A 15,412-nucleotide genomic window follows, 5' to 3' on the forward strand; every position below is an offset into this window, starting at 1 on the left:
CCCCCACCACCATGTCTGACACACCATGTACAGTACATGGTATATAAAAAGGAGCGGGACATAGGGTGAGGGGTAAACATGTTTATGCGCTGCAGGTTCGCTAAACTTGGAAACCCGATACACCACTCGGCCCTGGTGTGACTGTACTTGTGCGTGTGTGTGCATACGAGTGTGTGAGGCCTCCGTCCCAAACACCCGAGGTGTTTTTCAGTGGAGCATGTTGAGCTGTGACTTGTTCCGTCACCAAGTATTGCCGTTGTAAAACTCAAATTTTCCGACCAACCTTAAAAACTAAAAAAAAACAACAAAAAAAACCCATTAAAAACCATATTAAAATTCAAGCAATGTGGTGGAACAGTTTTTACTCATCTGACAACCCTTTTTTGCAAACTGTTTTGTAGGCCGGTCTAGCAAAATATTAACAAACTAGGCTGTGGCGTTTTACTTCAATGGTTGTCAAAGTGGGGAAAAGTGACCTACAAGGGTCCCTAAGGGGTTTCTAGGGCTCTCCAGCAAAGTGACGAATATTTCAACTGTACTATGATTTACTAGAAATTATCCTGATTGAGAGTGTAGTCTGCAAGACTCTTCATTCTAGTTGCAGGTTTCATTCATACATCTGTTATGCATGTGTAGTAGAGTGCATTCAGTACAAAATCAGCCGCAAATATGTGGGTCGCTGGTGTCAGTTTTTGTCAGAGAGGGGTCCCATGGCGTGATGAGCGTCTATTTGGGGCTCTGTGACATAGCAACATTTGAGAGCCCAGGTATATTTTCACCTAAATTATAGTGCACGGTTTTGGAAAGTGTGCGGCAACGTGTCGCGACCGTGCAAAATTAGAACTGCCCAGTCAGAAAGCATAAAGTCATGTGGCCAGCAGTCTGCACAGCTGCTGGACCGTTTCAGTCTCACAAGGACCCAAATATGGGTCGCAACCCAGTCTTTGAAAATCACTGTTCTTAGAGTAGAGGTGGTGCTTTTATCAAAACACTTACATGTGCACAAGCTCTCCCTTTCTCCCTGTTTCCCTCTCAAACAAGCTCAAACACACACCATCTGTTTCTGTGCCTGGTGATCACGTGTGTGTTTGGCAGCAACAGGCTGTAATGGAGCTATAGAGCAGCTGTTAAGGGGGAGGGATGTATGTCAGGATGGGTGGGTCTCAGGGGCCAAACGTGATGGGGAGTGACTACGCTGAGAGGGAGGGGCTGGGGAAAGAGAGCGAAGACAGACAAGGACAGGAAGCAGAGACAGAGAGAGGGGTGTGTTTATGAGATGAGGGTGCAGCAAGATTTGGAGCAAAAATTTTGGAACACCACGGCCAACGGCATAAATGGAAACACTCAGTCCTGCCTAGTGTGTGCTCACGTGCATGTACATGAGTGTGTGTATTAGCAAAATAAAATGGGGTGTCCATGTCCACTGGGTGAGAAATTTTATCCAAACCTCCAATATGCAGAAAGCTCCTTTATTTCCAAGTGCACACACACAGTCACAAACACTTGATACACACTCTCCAGCACATTCCAGTTATCTGTGGGTCACAGTGTTGATGCAGAAAACCTCAAACCTCAACCCCAAGTATGATCTGAGATGATAAACCGTTTGGAATCCAAGCATTTAAAAAGCAAAAATTACACATCTTGGCTTGGTCACCACAATTATGAGAGAATGTCTTGCAAACGGGAAACACTTGTGGCACAAAAGACCAGTACTGAAGACACTGGGTTTGTGGGGAATGTTGTTGAAATGCTTCAGTCTGAAAACAGAGGGAATGCTCAGTAGACTGGGACTTGTTCTGCTGTAAAACCTGTATATCTGCACTTTGTTTATGCCTTTGGCAAGGGGCGCAGAGGATACTCTGTGTGCAGACATGTACACACGTACAGGGAGACAGAGAGGGAGAGAGAAGGGCAAAGCTGCTGCGTAAGTTAACCTGTTTTCTCACAGCTGTGAAGCAGGAGGGGGAGCAGGCAGGGAGCACTGTGAGTGTTGTGGCTCTATGCTCCTACACAAGTACAGAAAACTAAAAGGAAGTGCAAAGTGTGGCAGCTTTAAGAATTCATTTCATTTAATCAGTCACAAAATAGGTGTCATATGCTTTTTTGACAAATTTTCTTAATATTTGAGCAAATTCTCAAGGAAAACACACCACATGAAACAATAACTTTACCCCACAGAGGAGAGTGCACTTTACATCCTCTAAAATAATAATAAAATAATAATATATGAATAGGTGCATGCATTGCTCTGTGAATGCACAGAATGCTGGAGAAACACACACTGAGCCCACCATAAACCCTCGTCTGATCCCTCTCACGGAGTTTATTTTCCAAGACGGCATGGGCTCGAAAAGCTAACAGAGCCGACCCAGACCAGTTTAGACCAGTCTGGCCGAGGCCCTGAGCTTTTCATCTCATTGTTTCAGGACCTCTGCGACGTGTAATCCTACAGTGGACACTGTGGAGTTCAGATGCCTTTCAACAGAAACACAAAAGAAAACATAACGCCGTATTCTGTGACTGCAGTAACTGAATATGCGATGCAGTGGTTGACTTGCTCAACTGTATTTAAAGACCTGTATATTTTTTGATTGGCAAAGAAGAAAAAAAACAAACTCCAAATTAGATTACTGTGCTGCATGAGAATACAAATGTACAATGTAATAGTTATGTTACGCAGGGACTTTGGCTCATGTGATGTAATTTTATTGCTTTATGTTCTCCTTTTGCAGATTGTGGGCTTCACTTATGTCATGTTTCCAGCCTGTCTCAAGTAGTAGACACACACATTTCCATTATATTACGAAATGTTTCACTATTTTTCCGATCTCCAGGCACATTTTATAGGTTGAGTATAGAAAAACTGTGAAGGTGACAAAATTGTTTTATTATTTAAAATTAGAGTTTCTTGCAGAACCAGTTTCTTTCTTTTTTCTTTCTTTCTTTCCTCCTCTGTGCCCCTTCCACATCATAGACTGTGTACCCTACTTTTCTCTCACTGACAAAGGCCACACTGTTCAAATTGGGAAACCTCTCTCTCTCTCTTTCTCTCTGTCCCCTCATTCATTGTGCAGTATTTTTCACTTCGCTTTTGCCCTCCCTCTCATCTCTTTCTCCCCCCCTCTCTCTCTCTTTCCCCTCTCCAGGCTCTGTATACTTTTCCACCCTGAAAACCTCTCTGCCTCCCTCCTCCACTCCTCTCCGTCCCTCTCTGACAGTAGGAAACAATGGCAGCATGTTATGCATGAATGCCGCCTTCTCTAATCCCATCTGTGAGTGGAATTTCAAACAGGTCAGTTCACAGACAGAGAGACAGAGACACAGAGAAAGAGAGCGAGAGAGAGAGGGAAATGGACAAACACTGGTGTGAAGCCTGCCAGAGGAAGGACAGGAGCATAAAGGAAATAAGGAGACAGACAGGAGATATGAGGATATGAGAAAGTCCGATTCAGAGGGAGCGGAAATTAAGGATTCCTATCTGTCCTGCTCTCTTCCACCCTCCCTCCTTCTCTCTTTCTCTCTCTGTGTTTCAGCTCAACCTGAACAACCAAAAAAATGGTTCCTTGTCTCTTAAATGGCAGTATGTAACACATTAATATGTTTTAAATGACACATAAACAACATCTGCTGAAAACAATGGCACAAACTGCTAAAACATGTTAAAGGGGCATGCACAACCGAGTTCTGCTCAAACCCACAGAACTTTATTTTACATTCTAGCAGAGATCTCAAGGTTTTCAAAGATAACACACATCCTGCTGAATCACATGGAAACGTGTAGAAAATTAAGGGAAAATCAGAGTTCAGGGGCTTAAAACTGTGTTGAAACCGAACTGCACTTACACACGACCTGTTCCATCTCTACTCAGTCAGCCAGCAGTATGTGTAACCAAACCAGGCACACCGCTTCTCTTGAAATTAAATATTTACCTCATTTGCCTCTGCTGCCCATTTTCCCTTCAATTTAACAAGCAATTACAGTCAGGGAAAGCTGACCCTTGAGCCTTTGCATGCAGGACACAAACAAGGTCAGCTCAGCCGGCACTCAAGTCCTCAGGAGGCCTCAAAGCATACATGATTGTGATACTAATTTGCACATTTTGGTAATTCCCAAACATTTTTACTTTGTTACTACTCTTATCTGGAGCAATGTAAAGTGACTGCAAAATTGTAATAGGCATTAATTGCTCAGTTGCCAGCACGAATAGTAAGGAGTGTAAAGATAACAGGTCACAGTGCTATTAAAACACAATACAATAAAAAAAAAAATCCTGCAATTTTTAAGGGAGAAAGAGAGAAAATGTAGGAGGGAGGCTCGACAGGAGACATAAAACCTGAGCTGAGGAGCAGGAGGGGTTGTTTTCTCCCTCAAACTGAACAATACTGTATGTACTATACACAGCCAGAATTTCCTCAAAAGCTCGGGAAGCTCTGTTGTTGTTGTTTTCTTTGTTGTATTGTCTTGAACAAAGTCAGACCCAGACTTTAATGTGCTTCTCTTATTTTATCACACAAGTGCAGACACCCTGGATACAGTCACTCTGAGATATTCATGTTAGTTTGATTTGCAAACAGAAAAACTACATGTGTGTCAGTTTAAAATAAAAAAAAGGGGAGCCTAAAATCAGGTAAATTTACAAAAAACATCAATGGTACACAGCAGGTTTTTGAAGTCTCTTTTGTGTGCCCCACACACTTTGCAGAGGAAAGTCAGGCCTACAGCGCCCCCTGGTGTATTTGTTTGTTCCTTACACCAGCAGGGAAGCAGCACGATGACAAAGATAACCTGAATGAATTATTTTTTTACACGCCTCTGTTTTCACTGACTGTTGTCTTCCATTTTATTTCACCGCCTTTCTTCCACAACAACTGCTGAAACAGATTGTGACTAATTGTTTAAAGAAAAATTGAAGACAATAGGTAAAAGTAAAAAGGTGCATATGCTTGATTGATCAGCAAGTCTGCATGTTGCTCTGCCTAATAAGCCCATTTCCAAAACTGACAGTAAAATTCAGATAAATAATTACACACATCACAAAACCTCCATTCTGATGGCAAATTTTGGTTAAAAGGCAGCTACAGGAGGCCAGTAGCATTTATGTCTCATCTGTTTCCAAGGGATTTCAAAATAATATAGCAAGGGTGTAAAATGGTTTACATACCAGGCTGACTGTGAAACGATATCTGCTGTGCACGTTAATGAATCTTATTAAAAATGATATATAGCCTCATAGTTGTATCAGTGAGTGACTGTGTGGGGGCCATCTTGTGTGTATTTTATGATACTCAGCTAATTAACGGAGGTCAGTTTATAGAGGGGAATTAACAACCCTAACCATAAGGAATCATCTTGATCACTCAGGATCGCTCAGGTAGTTTGGATTTAACAAGCCTATTGTAGGAGAGTGAGCTATGAAAAACAACTCATCAAGTTAGATAACTAACAACAGTCTCTGCTGAAGTGATGTGCTTGGTTAAACATACCCTAATTGTAGGTAATGAAAATAAACACATTTTGAAAATACAAATAATTTAAAATCATATTTATTATGAGTCCTCATTTCCCGTCCTCCCTTATTTCAGCACTTTGCATCTTCATCCTCCTCCTCTTCCTCATCACCATCTTCATCATCAATAACATTATCAACATAGCACCGTATTTATCAAGAATTTGTCAAGATTATATTAAATGGTCATATCATACACAATAGGGACCCAAAAGAATGGGCAATCAGAGCATTAAAACTGTTCTTTTCCTGCAGAAACTAAAGATGGGTTTGTAAACTGGAAAATAAGTAATTTTGTTGTTGTTGCTGTTGTTTTTGTGTCATCACGCCCCTAACACAGCAGGATTAGAAAGTTAGCTTTATAACTTTGAGAAGGTGGTGATAGTGATTTGAATCAGAAAAAAGAAATAGAGAGAAAGAGAAAATATGAAACAAGAATTAGAAAACAAATACATAAAAACTGAGAAATATTTATATGGGAAAAAATAAGGATTAGCAGATCGTTTACCAACTTTCACCCGCCACGCACACGTCACCACGACGTCCCCTCGTACGCACGGCACGTCACCAACCAGGAAGCGAGCGGAGAGGAATCTGAATGATAGAAGAATCACAACAGTAGGTCTGACAGCACCGCACCGTCCGCCGGAGCCGAAACACGCCTCTGCACTGTCCGCCTGCCGCTGCTCTTCACGTCGGCCATGTCTCGGAGACCCAAAGAGGAGTATTACCGCTTCTTCAGCGTCACCGAGCCGCGGACACACGAGAAGGGACACACCGAGTACAAAGTGACAGCAAGGGTCGGTTTGCTGCGTCCCGCCTCGATACCTGTCTGACTCTCTAATTAATCTGTCTAATTAACGCGTAGTAACTCATAGTGGGGTTTGAGCTGTGTTAATGTGCACGTTTCCACATGAGCCCCGCTCTTTCCATCTCTTTATCTCTGCTTGTGTGTGTGTATGTGTGTGTGTTTATGTTTAGTTTCTCTCTCACTTGAGCTAATTTCAGATTCCCTCACTGTCTTTTATAACAGCTTCATACCCAAATGTTGACCTGTCTAGACATTTATACTGTTTTTATTTGTTTCTTTGTTTATTAAAACACAAACAAACAAACAGTGAGTTAGCCATGTTGTGTGTTTTAAACTGATGAAATGACATCAGTGGACAGGTCGTGAATCCCCACCATACGATGTTATCGCGATATTTAAGCCACAATATGATAGTATTGGGGTTTTAAACATTGGGCTGTATGCTGGGTATTGCAGTAACACATATATATTCTGGTATATTGCGATTTATTACTTTTTTTAAAACTGCAAATTATGTCCCCAAGGGAAAACTTTGTCGACACCTGTTTTATCTAAGAAGACGAGGTTTTCATTCTGTTTGTCTCACTGCCGTCATTTTTAATTAATTCCAAGCAGACATGTTGCCCAACTCCGTCGTCATAAATGTTGCATTAATTTCTTGGAGATATAATATCAGTACTTGGCGTCCTTGTATTGATGCAGTATTGCCACACAAAATATCTCGATACTATGCTTTATTGATTTTTTTTTTTCCCCCCACCGCTAGAGGATAGACAGACAGACAGACAGACAGACAATGGTCCATTTATTTTGAAGCATTGGGGTAGACTGGAGCGTTCAAAGGGAACAGAGAGAACTTGTGATCCAGTTCATGAGCCTAACACCCCATGACCACACTAATGCCCCGTGGTCTGGACACACACACACACACACACACACACACACATATAAAATCAAAGGGGATCACTTCTCCACAGTATCGCTCAGGGATCTTGTGCGTAATTCCTGCTGTGATCTGTACCCTCTGTCTTGCACATACACACTGAACTGTTTCACTGTGTGGAGCATAAATGACTGTGCTGATAATTTACCGAGCCTTTACTCTCCACTCTGTCTTGTTTATCTGTCAGTTCAAATCGATTTCACACAGCTTTACCGGCATGTCTGCTGCACTGGTCTGAGAGGTGATACCGAACATGTGTCTCTCCTCTTTGGCGTGTAGTTTGTGTCAAAGCGACACCCAGAAGACGTGAAGGAGGTGGTCGTGTGGAGGAGATTTTCGGAGCTGAAGAAGCTCCACGGGGAGCTGGCCTACACGCACAGGAACCTGTTCAGAAGACAGGAGGAGTTTCCACCATTCCCACCCGCACAGCTCTTTGGTACAACACACAAAAATAATAACGTAAACACACACAGACATCCTGGTTGGCTGGTCGTGACCGGCTCAGACTGACGTACCGAATCTTTGGAGGACTTATTTTTTACATCAGCTGTTCAGTGCTCTCTCTCTCTCTCTCTCTCTCTCTCTCTCTCTGTCTTTCTGTTTCAGGCAGGTTTGATGAGGCTGTGATAGAGGAGAGGAGGAAGGCTGCAGAGGCCATGCTCCTGTTTACCACCAACATACCTGCTCTCTACAACAGCCCGCAGCTCAAAGACTTCTTCAGAGTAAGACAAACACACACATAGTGAAATAAATTTAATATGGACACAGGCACATTCCTGACTGGAAGCCTTTCCTTCTCCTCTTTCTCTCCTCAGGGTGGGGAGGTCACCAAGCCTCTCGATCCTTCCCCTCTCGCCTCCGCCTCCCCTCTGCCTCCACCTCTCATCCCCCTGCCCAAGCGGAGGGCCTCGGACTGCGAGCCCGCCGAGGAGGAGGAGGGGAGGGAGGCTCCCACCTTGCCCCAGGACCTGGGCTCCAACTTGGGCTTGGAGCTGGGCGAGCCGGAGGTGGCAGTGGAGGCTTACAGCGAGATGGGAGGCTCTCCGACAGAAGAAGAGGAAGAGAGAGAGGAGCTCAGTGACACAGAGCTGGATAACAGAGGTACACAGTGGACGAGGCGTAGAGGTGGAATGGATTAGAAGGGGAGGGAAGTGAGAACAAAAGGTGAGAGAGAAAAACTGATGAAATAGATTACGGTAACAACTCTACATTATGAATCTTGAGAGCAGAAGTAAATGAAAAGTGGTTTACAGAATCAGTGGCTTAAATTCCCCGTGGGACTCCCCTGCTTGTACCTGAAACAAAATCCCAGGCGTGATGTTGACAACCACAACATTACTCTCGCTCTCTGGTTTTTAGCTCCTTAAAGCTTCCCTAGGCAAGATCTAAAAATAGAAACCATATCAACTTAAATCACAAACTGGGGCTTCAATACAAGAGAAGAGCGTCCCATCCCAGGTAATTGAGACAGCAGATTTGAGTCGATTTCTAGAGTCAGTTATAAACTCTGGTTGGAAATCCTACACACCCTCAAAGAGAAGTATAGCCCTCAGAAAGAAGTATAGGCAGTCCTATACGGATTTTTGTTATTAGGAAAAGCAAAAGCATTCTTTTCATGCATAACACAGAAGATAGTTTGCACCTAACTTGCCTGTTCAAACACTGCAGGCCTAAGTCATCAAATCATACCCACGTTAAAGTTTTTTCAAAGTTTTTAAAAAGATCTACAGAGTAACAGTGTGTTAAACACACTGCAGGTTAATGAGATCAGACGTATTTCAAATGTGTGACTAAGACAAAAATGCATCATGTACTTTTTTGGTAGAGGAAATAAATGCGTCAAGCCCTAGGAAGTTGTAGCGCCAAGGTCTGCAATTTTTTTTTTCTCCAAAAATGCTGACGGAAGTAGCCACCGAGTGCACCGTCTCAGTTCCCTCTCATCTGTGGATCTGTTTCTAGAGCTCAGCCAGTACCCATCAAGCCCTTAATTGGATGCACTTTGCAAGAGTTGAGCTGGCAGGACAACTTGCAGGACAGGGGTAGTGGGGGACAGGAGAGGGAGACACTACTTTACATGTCACAGAGTCTTTTGAAATTGTCAGAAATTTCAAACGTTCATCTCCCGCTGCCACATGTGGCTGCCAAAGTGCAAAGTTGCCAAGTGCAGCTTTAAATGTAAGCCTGTGCAAACTTCAGAAGACATAATATCACTGAATTAACATCAGAAAACAATACCCAGACGTATCAGTGTAGAATTCTCCTGCCCACAATTAAAAAGTCAGCAACGCCGACATGTCATTTATATCCTGATACCGTTGCATTCATCTACTGTGCACACATCGGTACTTATATCTGGAACTTAATGCATTCCCTGTTTCAGCAAGATAGGCTAACAGGGAGACAAAATGGCATGTGGACGGACTGATAAATCAATAGACTGACATTTAGACAGAGTATCTGGTAGAAATCAAAAAGGGAAAGGCTCCGTGCTCACACCCCAACCTTTCTCTCCTCTCTGTCTGTCTCCCTCTGTCTGCCAACGTTGTCATTTCCAGTGTCGTCTCCTGACCTGCGTCCAGCCACAACCCACCAATCACAAGAGGCCCAGGAAGAATTTGACTCGCTGTTTGACTCCGTGGCAGAGGAGCACGTCCCGTCCCCCCGGGAGAGAGGTCCGCCCCCGCTGTCTGATAATGACCTGGCTATCTTTGATCCCTGTAGCAAACAAGGTGAGAACAAACACACCCGTGCATCCATACACACATGATGTCATGCACAGAAAACATAAAACAACAGTTTCTCTTTCTCTTCTCTTCTCTATTTCAGACTCATCCAATTCCTCCAGCGACCACTCGGAACTGTTCTCCCTGCCGGTAACCAACCCAGACAGAGGGGAGGCGGGATATTTGAGTCAAGCGGCCGTAGAGCTCACAGCTGCCATGGAGCGGGAGAAGGAGGGAGAGTTCAGCTCGGCCATACGTGGATACCGGACGGCGGTGGATATACTGATCACTGGAGCGCAGGGTGAGACAGACAGAGCAGGGGGGAGGCGTAGAGAGGGACGAGGTGATGAAGGAGGATGAGTGGAAGAGTGAGTGAAAATGAGAAAGTATTTAGGTCAAACCTTAAATAATTAAAAATGAAAAATGCCTGAGATGGGGTCAAATCCCACCGCTGTCAGGGAGGTTTACCTGTTCAGTGACATTCAGAAAATATGTGATAATGAGACAAAAAGACAAGTAAAGTTAAATTGGATGTTAACTGTGTAACATGAAGTGTGTAAATTGTTTCTCTCAATTTTCATCACGGCATAATGAAGTGAAAGCACAACTATTTTTTCAGCGAAGGTGCAATCATGGCACACATTGATTGGGCATTTTAAGATGTTATAAGTCCTTAACATATTATTGTTGTTTTTTTAAAAAAAAAAAAAGTTTTTTTTTTCTTTAGCATGCCCGATTAACCGAATACGTCAGGTCTTGAAGCCATGATGTGAACACTGCAGCTGCCAAAATAACTTATGAATGAGCTATTAAACACCTGGCAGCACGCTCCCAGGTAATTAGCATTTAAATCAGTAAGTGCATCAGCATAAAGTAGGTTTTGCATTTTACCTGATAGCTGCAGGACTTTATTGATCACATATGCTCTACGGTGGATGTTCAGATGTGCTGCTCAGGCACTAGCTCACTGGTAAATGCAGTGTGCACGGCAGACAAACACACACACACACACACACACACACACACACAGTCACCGCAGAGCCCGTGTCCTTGACGTATGACATAAATATATTGTGTTCTGTTGGCCACTCTGCCTCTCTACCACGTTTAAGCCGTGTGTTGTTAAGGCATAAAGCTCGTTGCAAGTCTCTAGTGAGTTACTCATTAATCGAACTCATTTGAGTGTCTTCTGTCTGTTGGTGGTCAAAGGAGCAGAGTCCTGTGTGGTAGCGTGGCCGAGCGGTCTAAGGCGCTGGATTAAGGCTCCAGTCTCTTCGGGGGCGTGGGTTCGAATCCCACCGCTGCCAGGGAGCTTTTTCAGCAAATCGCTATAATTCATAGAACAAAGTGTGATTAAAATGACAAGTTAATAGAAAGAATGATATAAGGTGAGTTTTGGTCACATGGTGTGTTGGTCCAGAGTAAGGCTAATGTTGTGTGTTGTGTGCAGATTTGTGCTCCAGTTAAACTTTAACATGAGTATAAATGCATAAATATCATGATAAATTGAAATTAACACTACAAAAGCACAAGATATTTGTCAGTGGGGTGCCATAACAGCACACATTGATCAGGTTTGTTAAAATTCTGTATATCCTACTATTACCATCTAAAATGTCATAAATTTGCTTTTAAGAAACACCAACAAATTAAACACAAATTAGATGTTTACCCTCAGACATGAGGTACAGATTTTTCCTTTTCCACCACGCAGGCTTGTGTTACTCTGTAGGCTGGGTAACATTGATTTACACTCCTCCATAACAGACTGGACAGCAGCCATGTAAGAGCTAGCGTGGCCGAGTGGTCTAAGGCGCTGGATTAAGGCTCCAGTCTCTTCGGGGGCGTGGGTTCGAATCCCACCGCTGCCAGGGAGCTTTTCTCATGATAATTAACCACAGAGAAATGTGTGTTATCAATCAAAGATAAACCGAGTATAATGGAGATTAAGGCTCATTGTGTCATTTCAGTCACATCCGTATAGGAATGTATACAGTACAGTCAAATTATGTTTCTCACAGGGCCACTTAGTAAAGCATACATTTAAAACATTTGAAAAAACCTTCAAAATGCTCAAGTAAAAAGTGGTTGAGTGAGTGCTTGCTGTAATGTGTTGTCATTAGATGATTGCAAAATGTCTGTACATTTATGTGCTATTTTACTTTCATCAAGAACAAGCTATATTTTCAATACCTTCTGGAGGAAAGGCCTAAATCTGCTCATAATGCATGCACATTCCTTACATCTGAAACCTGCAACCTGTACTGAAGTGGTTCTGAATAATCTTATATAGTTGCTTATCATGATAAAACTGATTTTTTTTTTTCTTCACCACCTAATCACGTAAATATTAAATTTTAGTTGAATAATCCAGAAAATTTATCCCAGCCTTGATTTGCTGATGTGTTTTCATGATCATCAAGACATCCTTTCATATGAAAATAGCGTAGATGATAAAATCACAAATTAGGCATATTTTCTCAGGGTGAAATTGTTCCCTCTGCGAGCATTTTATCGAGCAAAAGGATGACAGGAACATTGGGAGCGCTCTTTGAGTGCCGCGGTTATTCACGGGAAAGGTAATATAACAAATAGCGTGATGAATTACGCCTCCCACAGAATAATAGGGAAACTAATAATATGTAGAAATGATAAATAAGAAGTAACATTTTACCATTTTTGACAAACAAGCACAGTTTTTTTAAATATCACAGAACCCATTTCCTGATCATCACCCTTTCAAGTGTTGTTTTTGATTAGTTTGTCACATCAAGTGACATTTAAGACACACACACACACACACAGTATGTATTTAGTCCTGCACGTCAGAGGTGGGTAACACAAAGATCTAAATTAAGAGCACAGAGCATCTGTTGCTGTGCCATAAATCTTACAGCCCTCTGTGGTTTAGCTATTATTAGTTTACACTTCTTCAGTGTCCTCTGCTGTCTGCTGGGCCCATCTATTCCAGTAATGCTGACCTTCCCTCCCGCCTCACTCATCCCTGAGTGGTCAGACAGCTGTGTGTGTGTGGATATGCATGTGTGTGTGTGGTAGCGTGGCCGAGCGGTCTAAGGCGCTGGATTAAGGCTCCAGTCTCTTCGGGGGCGTGGGTTCGAATCCCACCGCTGCCAAGAAGGTTTTTCAGTTCGAGTGATTTGATGATATGTTGTGAAATCTTCAGTATTGCCACATGATGTGTAAAAATGGTTTGTTGCAATGTAAAATGTGGGTAAAGTGTCCTGAATAGGCCAAATATTCAAAATCATGAAATGTAAAGAACATGCTCTTTTCATCCTTTTCTACCTGCTTTCTTTTCCTCACTAACAAAACCTGGCAGCATTGTTAACAGTAATCTCTCTCTCTCCCTCTCTCTCTCTCTCTCTCTCTCTCTCCCTCCCTCCCTCCCTCCCTCCAGGTGACCCAGATCCGGTCCGGCGGGAGTCGGTGAAGAGGAGGACCGCCCAGTATCTGAAACATGCCGAGATGTTAGTTGACAGGCACTCGTCGCCCACACACACTAATACACACACGCCCTCACACACACATGCACAGGACCCGTAGATGCATGTACACGCACACGGATACACACACAGAAACACACTTATACAGAGGCATACACATAGAAACACACCGCCACAGCTTGTAATTGAGCACACCCATCCACCAGTGGACACATATAAAATCAGATCAAAGATAAATAAACTCAGGGTTGTGGCATACACATACACACACACACACACACACACACATCACACAGACACACTCTCAGGGTAACAGTTCACACATAGACACGCTTACAAATGCACAGATTGGTCTATAGATGTACACCCACATGGCTACACTAAGGACAATAATACACATAATAATGAAAATACACACTCATTCAGGTACAACAGGAGAATACACCAGCATACATACTAACAGAGACACACACACACACACACATACCTGAGGTGCACATCAGCGCTCTATGACAACATATTGTGTGTTGTTATTTTAGTTGCCTTTAGATTTGTGATCTGTGATTTTGAAAAGCTAAAAATCTGGAAACTCAAAGTGACTGTCAACAGATCGGACTGGAAGAGTTCATGTAAACGTTTTTTTCATCTCCCTCTCTCTTACTCTGCTAACTGAAGTCGTGTTTAACACTTTATCTTACTAAAGGTTTTTATGTTGAATATTGTATGTATATCAGTAATTTGCACAAATGATTGTTATTTTGTTTTGTAAATAAATGAGATTTAAGTTAAGCCAATAATTCATCTGTTTCTTGGTTGAGGTTTGACAGAGTGGCTCAGTTTGAGGCAGCTGACCGTGTTTTCATGGCACTGTAACTGAAATCCTTGGATTACATAATCAGATTGTCAAAATAACTGCCACCAGGCCAGGATTTTTTTTTTTTTTTTTTTTTTTTTTTTAAAGAAATAGTACATGGACTGTGTATAAAAACTACTAAAACTTTCAGGTATTTACAATAAAAGAGGCAAGGACGTCACAGTTGTATGGTGCTCGAGTACAGTAAAATGTATCATTAAAACAACAAAACAACAGTAATAATAATAATAATAATCTTTTGAACTATACAAATTAAACATATAGATTTACAGTTTAAAACAATGAATCTGTACATTCAGTCTTCGGTTTTCTGTTATTGACTTCACAGAGGGAGGCTTTAATCAACTGTGAGCGTTTTATGGCGTGATCAGCCGATTGCACATCTGTGAGTCACAGTCTGGTTGGTGTTGTTTGCAGGCTTGCAGTAGCTCTGCAGCACCACTAGGAGGAGCTATTGCATAATGTCAGTTTTGTGACTTGTAGTCCAGGAACTCCCTTTTTTCCAGCCTGTGAAAACTCTCACAACAGAATCTCTAATTTGTGTTATTCGCCTGACAAAGTCGACCAATGGCCACCAAGGAGCAATTTATGGAGCACTTCTTAAGATGTTACGTGTTACTGCAAATGCCCGGAAACATGAACAAGACGGTTGAGGAGCCCTGAGATCCGCAAAAAGACGATCCAAAGAAAAACAATAACTAATGTCTCTCGTTTTCATGTTAAAGATATATAACAGGCACGTACAGGAAGTCCTCTCTTTCTGCAGATGACAGTGAAATGAGGACATGAGCAGACAGCCGGGCTGAGAGAAATGACTCGCGCACTAAAAACCTAAAGAGGATGAAGATGTGGTGCCTGAACCCTGATGTAAAATACAGCCATTCGCCCTCCAGTTGACCAGCCCTGCTCCCTCGTTCATCTCCCCTCTCCTCCCTTGGAAAAATTCTCCACACTGGTGTCCTGCAAAATGCTTGTATCCCCGACGCCATTTTATCATGCAGCTGTTTCACGGCAAAATGACAACTTCCCCATCAGGTGCTGCTGTACTTGTTTTTGTATTTTGTGCCTCTTTACAGTCACTGAACGG

At 42.6% G+C, this 15,412-nt stretch overlaps 1 protein-coding gene and 3 non-coding genes across 4 annotated transcripts; all 4 read left to right on the forward strand.

The window, feature by feature from the left end:
- The first annotated feature begins 6,080 nt into the window (after window positions 1-6,080).
- Window positions 6,081-14,236, forward strand: snx15 (sorting nexin 15). The gene is made up of 7 exons (XM_030077030.1): window positions 6,081-6,310; window positions 7,544-7,700; window positions 7,871-7,986; window positions 8,080-8,365; window positions 9,820-9,993; window positions 10,091-10,288; window positions 13,406-14,236. Exons 1-7 carry the CDS (start codon window positions 6,212-6,214, stop codon window positions 13,549-13,551), a joined length of 1,176 nt encoding a protein of 391 aa, XP_029932890.1. The 5' UTR covers window positions 6,081-6,211; the 3' UTR covers window positions 13,552-14,236.
- On the forward strand, window positions 11,213-11,294 carry trnal-aag (transfer RNA leucine (anticodon AAG)). Its single transcript has one exon. It is a non-coding gene; the product is annotated as a tRNA-Leu (tRNA).
- trnal-aag (transfer RNA leucine (anticodon AAG)) lies at window positions 11,777-11,858 on the forward strand. Its single transcript has one exon. It is a non-coding gene; the product is annotated as a tRNA-Leu (tRNA).
- Window positions 13,040-13,121, forward strand: trnal-aag (transfer RNA leucine (anticodon AAG)). Its single transcript has one exon. It is a non-coding gene; the product is annotated as a tRNA-Leu (tRNA).
- Window positions 14,237-15,412: the final 1,176 nt, after the last annotated feature.

This window comes from Myripristis murdjan, chromosome 18, assembly GCF_902150065.1.
Source record: "Myripristis murdjan chromosome 18, fMyrMur1.1, whole genome shotgun sequence".
Classification (NCBI taxonomy): domain Eukaryota; kingdom Metazoa; phylum Chordata; class Actinopteri; order Holocentriformes; family Holocentridae; genus Myripristis; species Myripristis murdjan.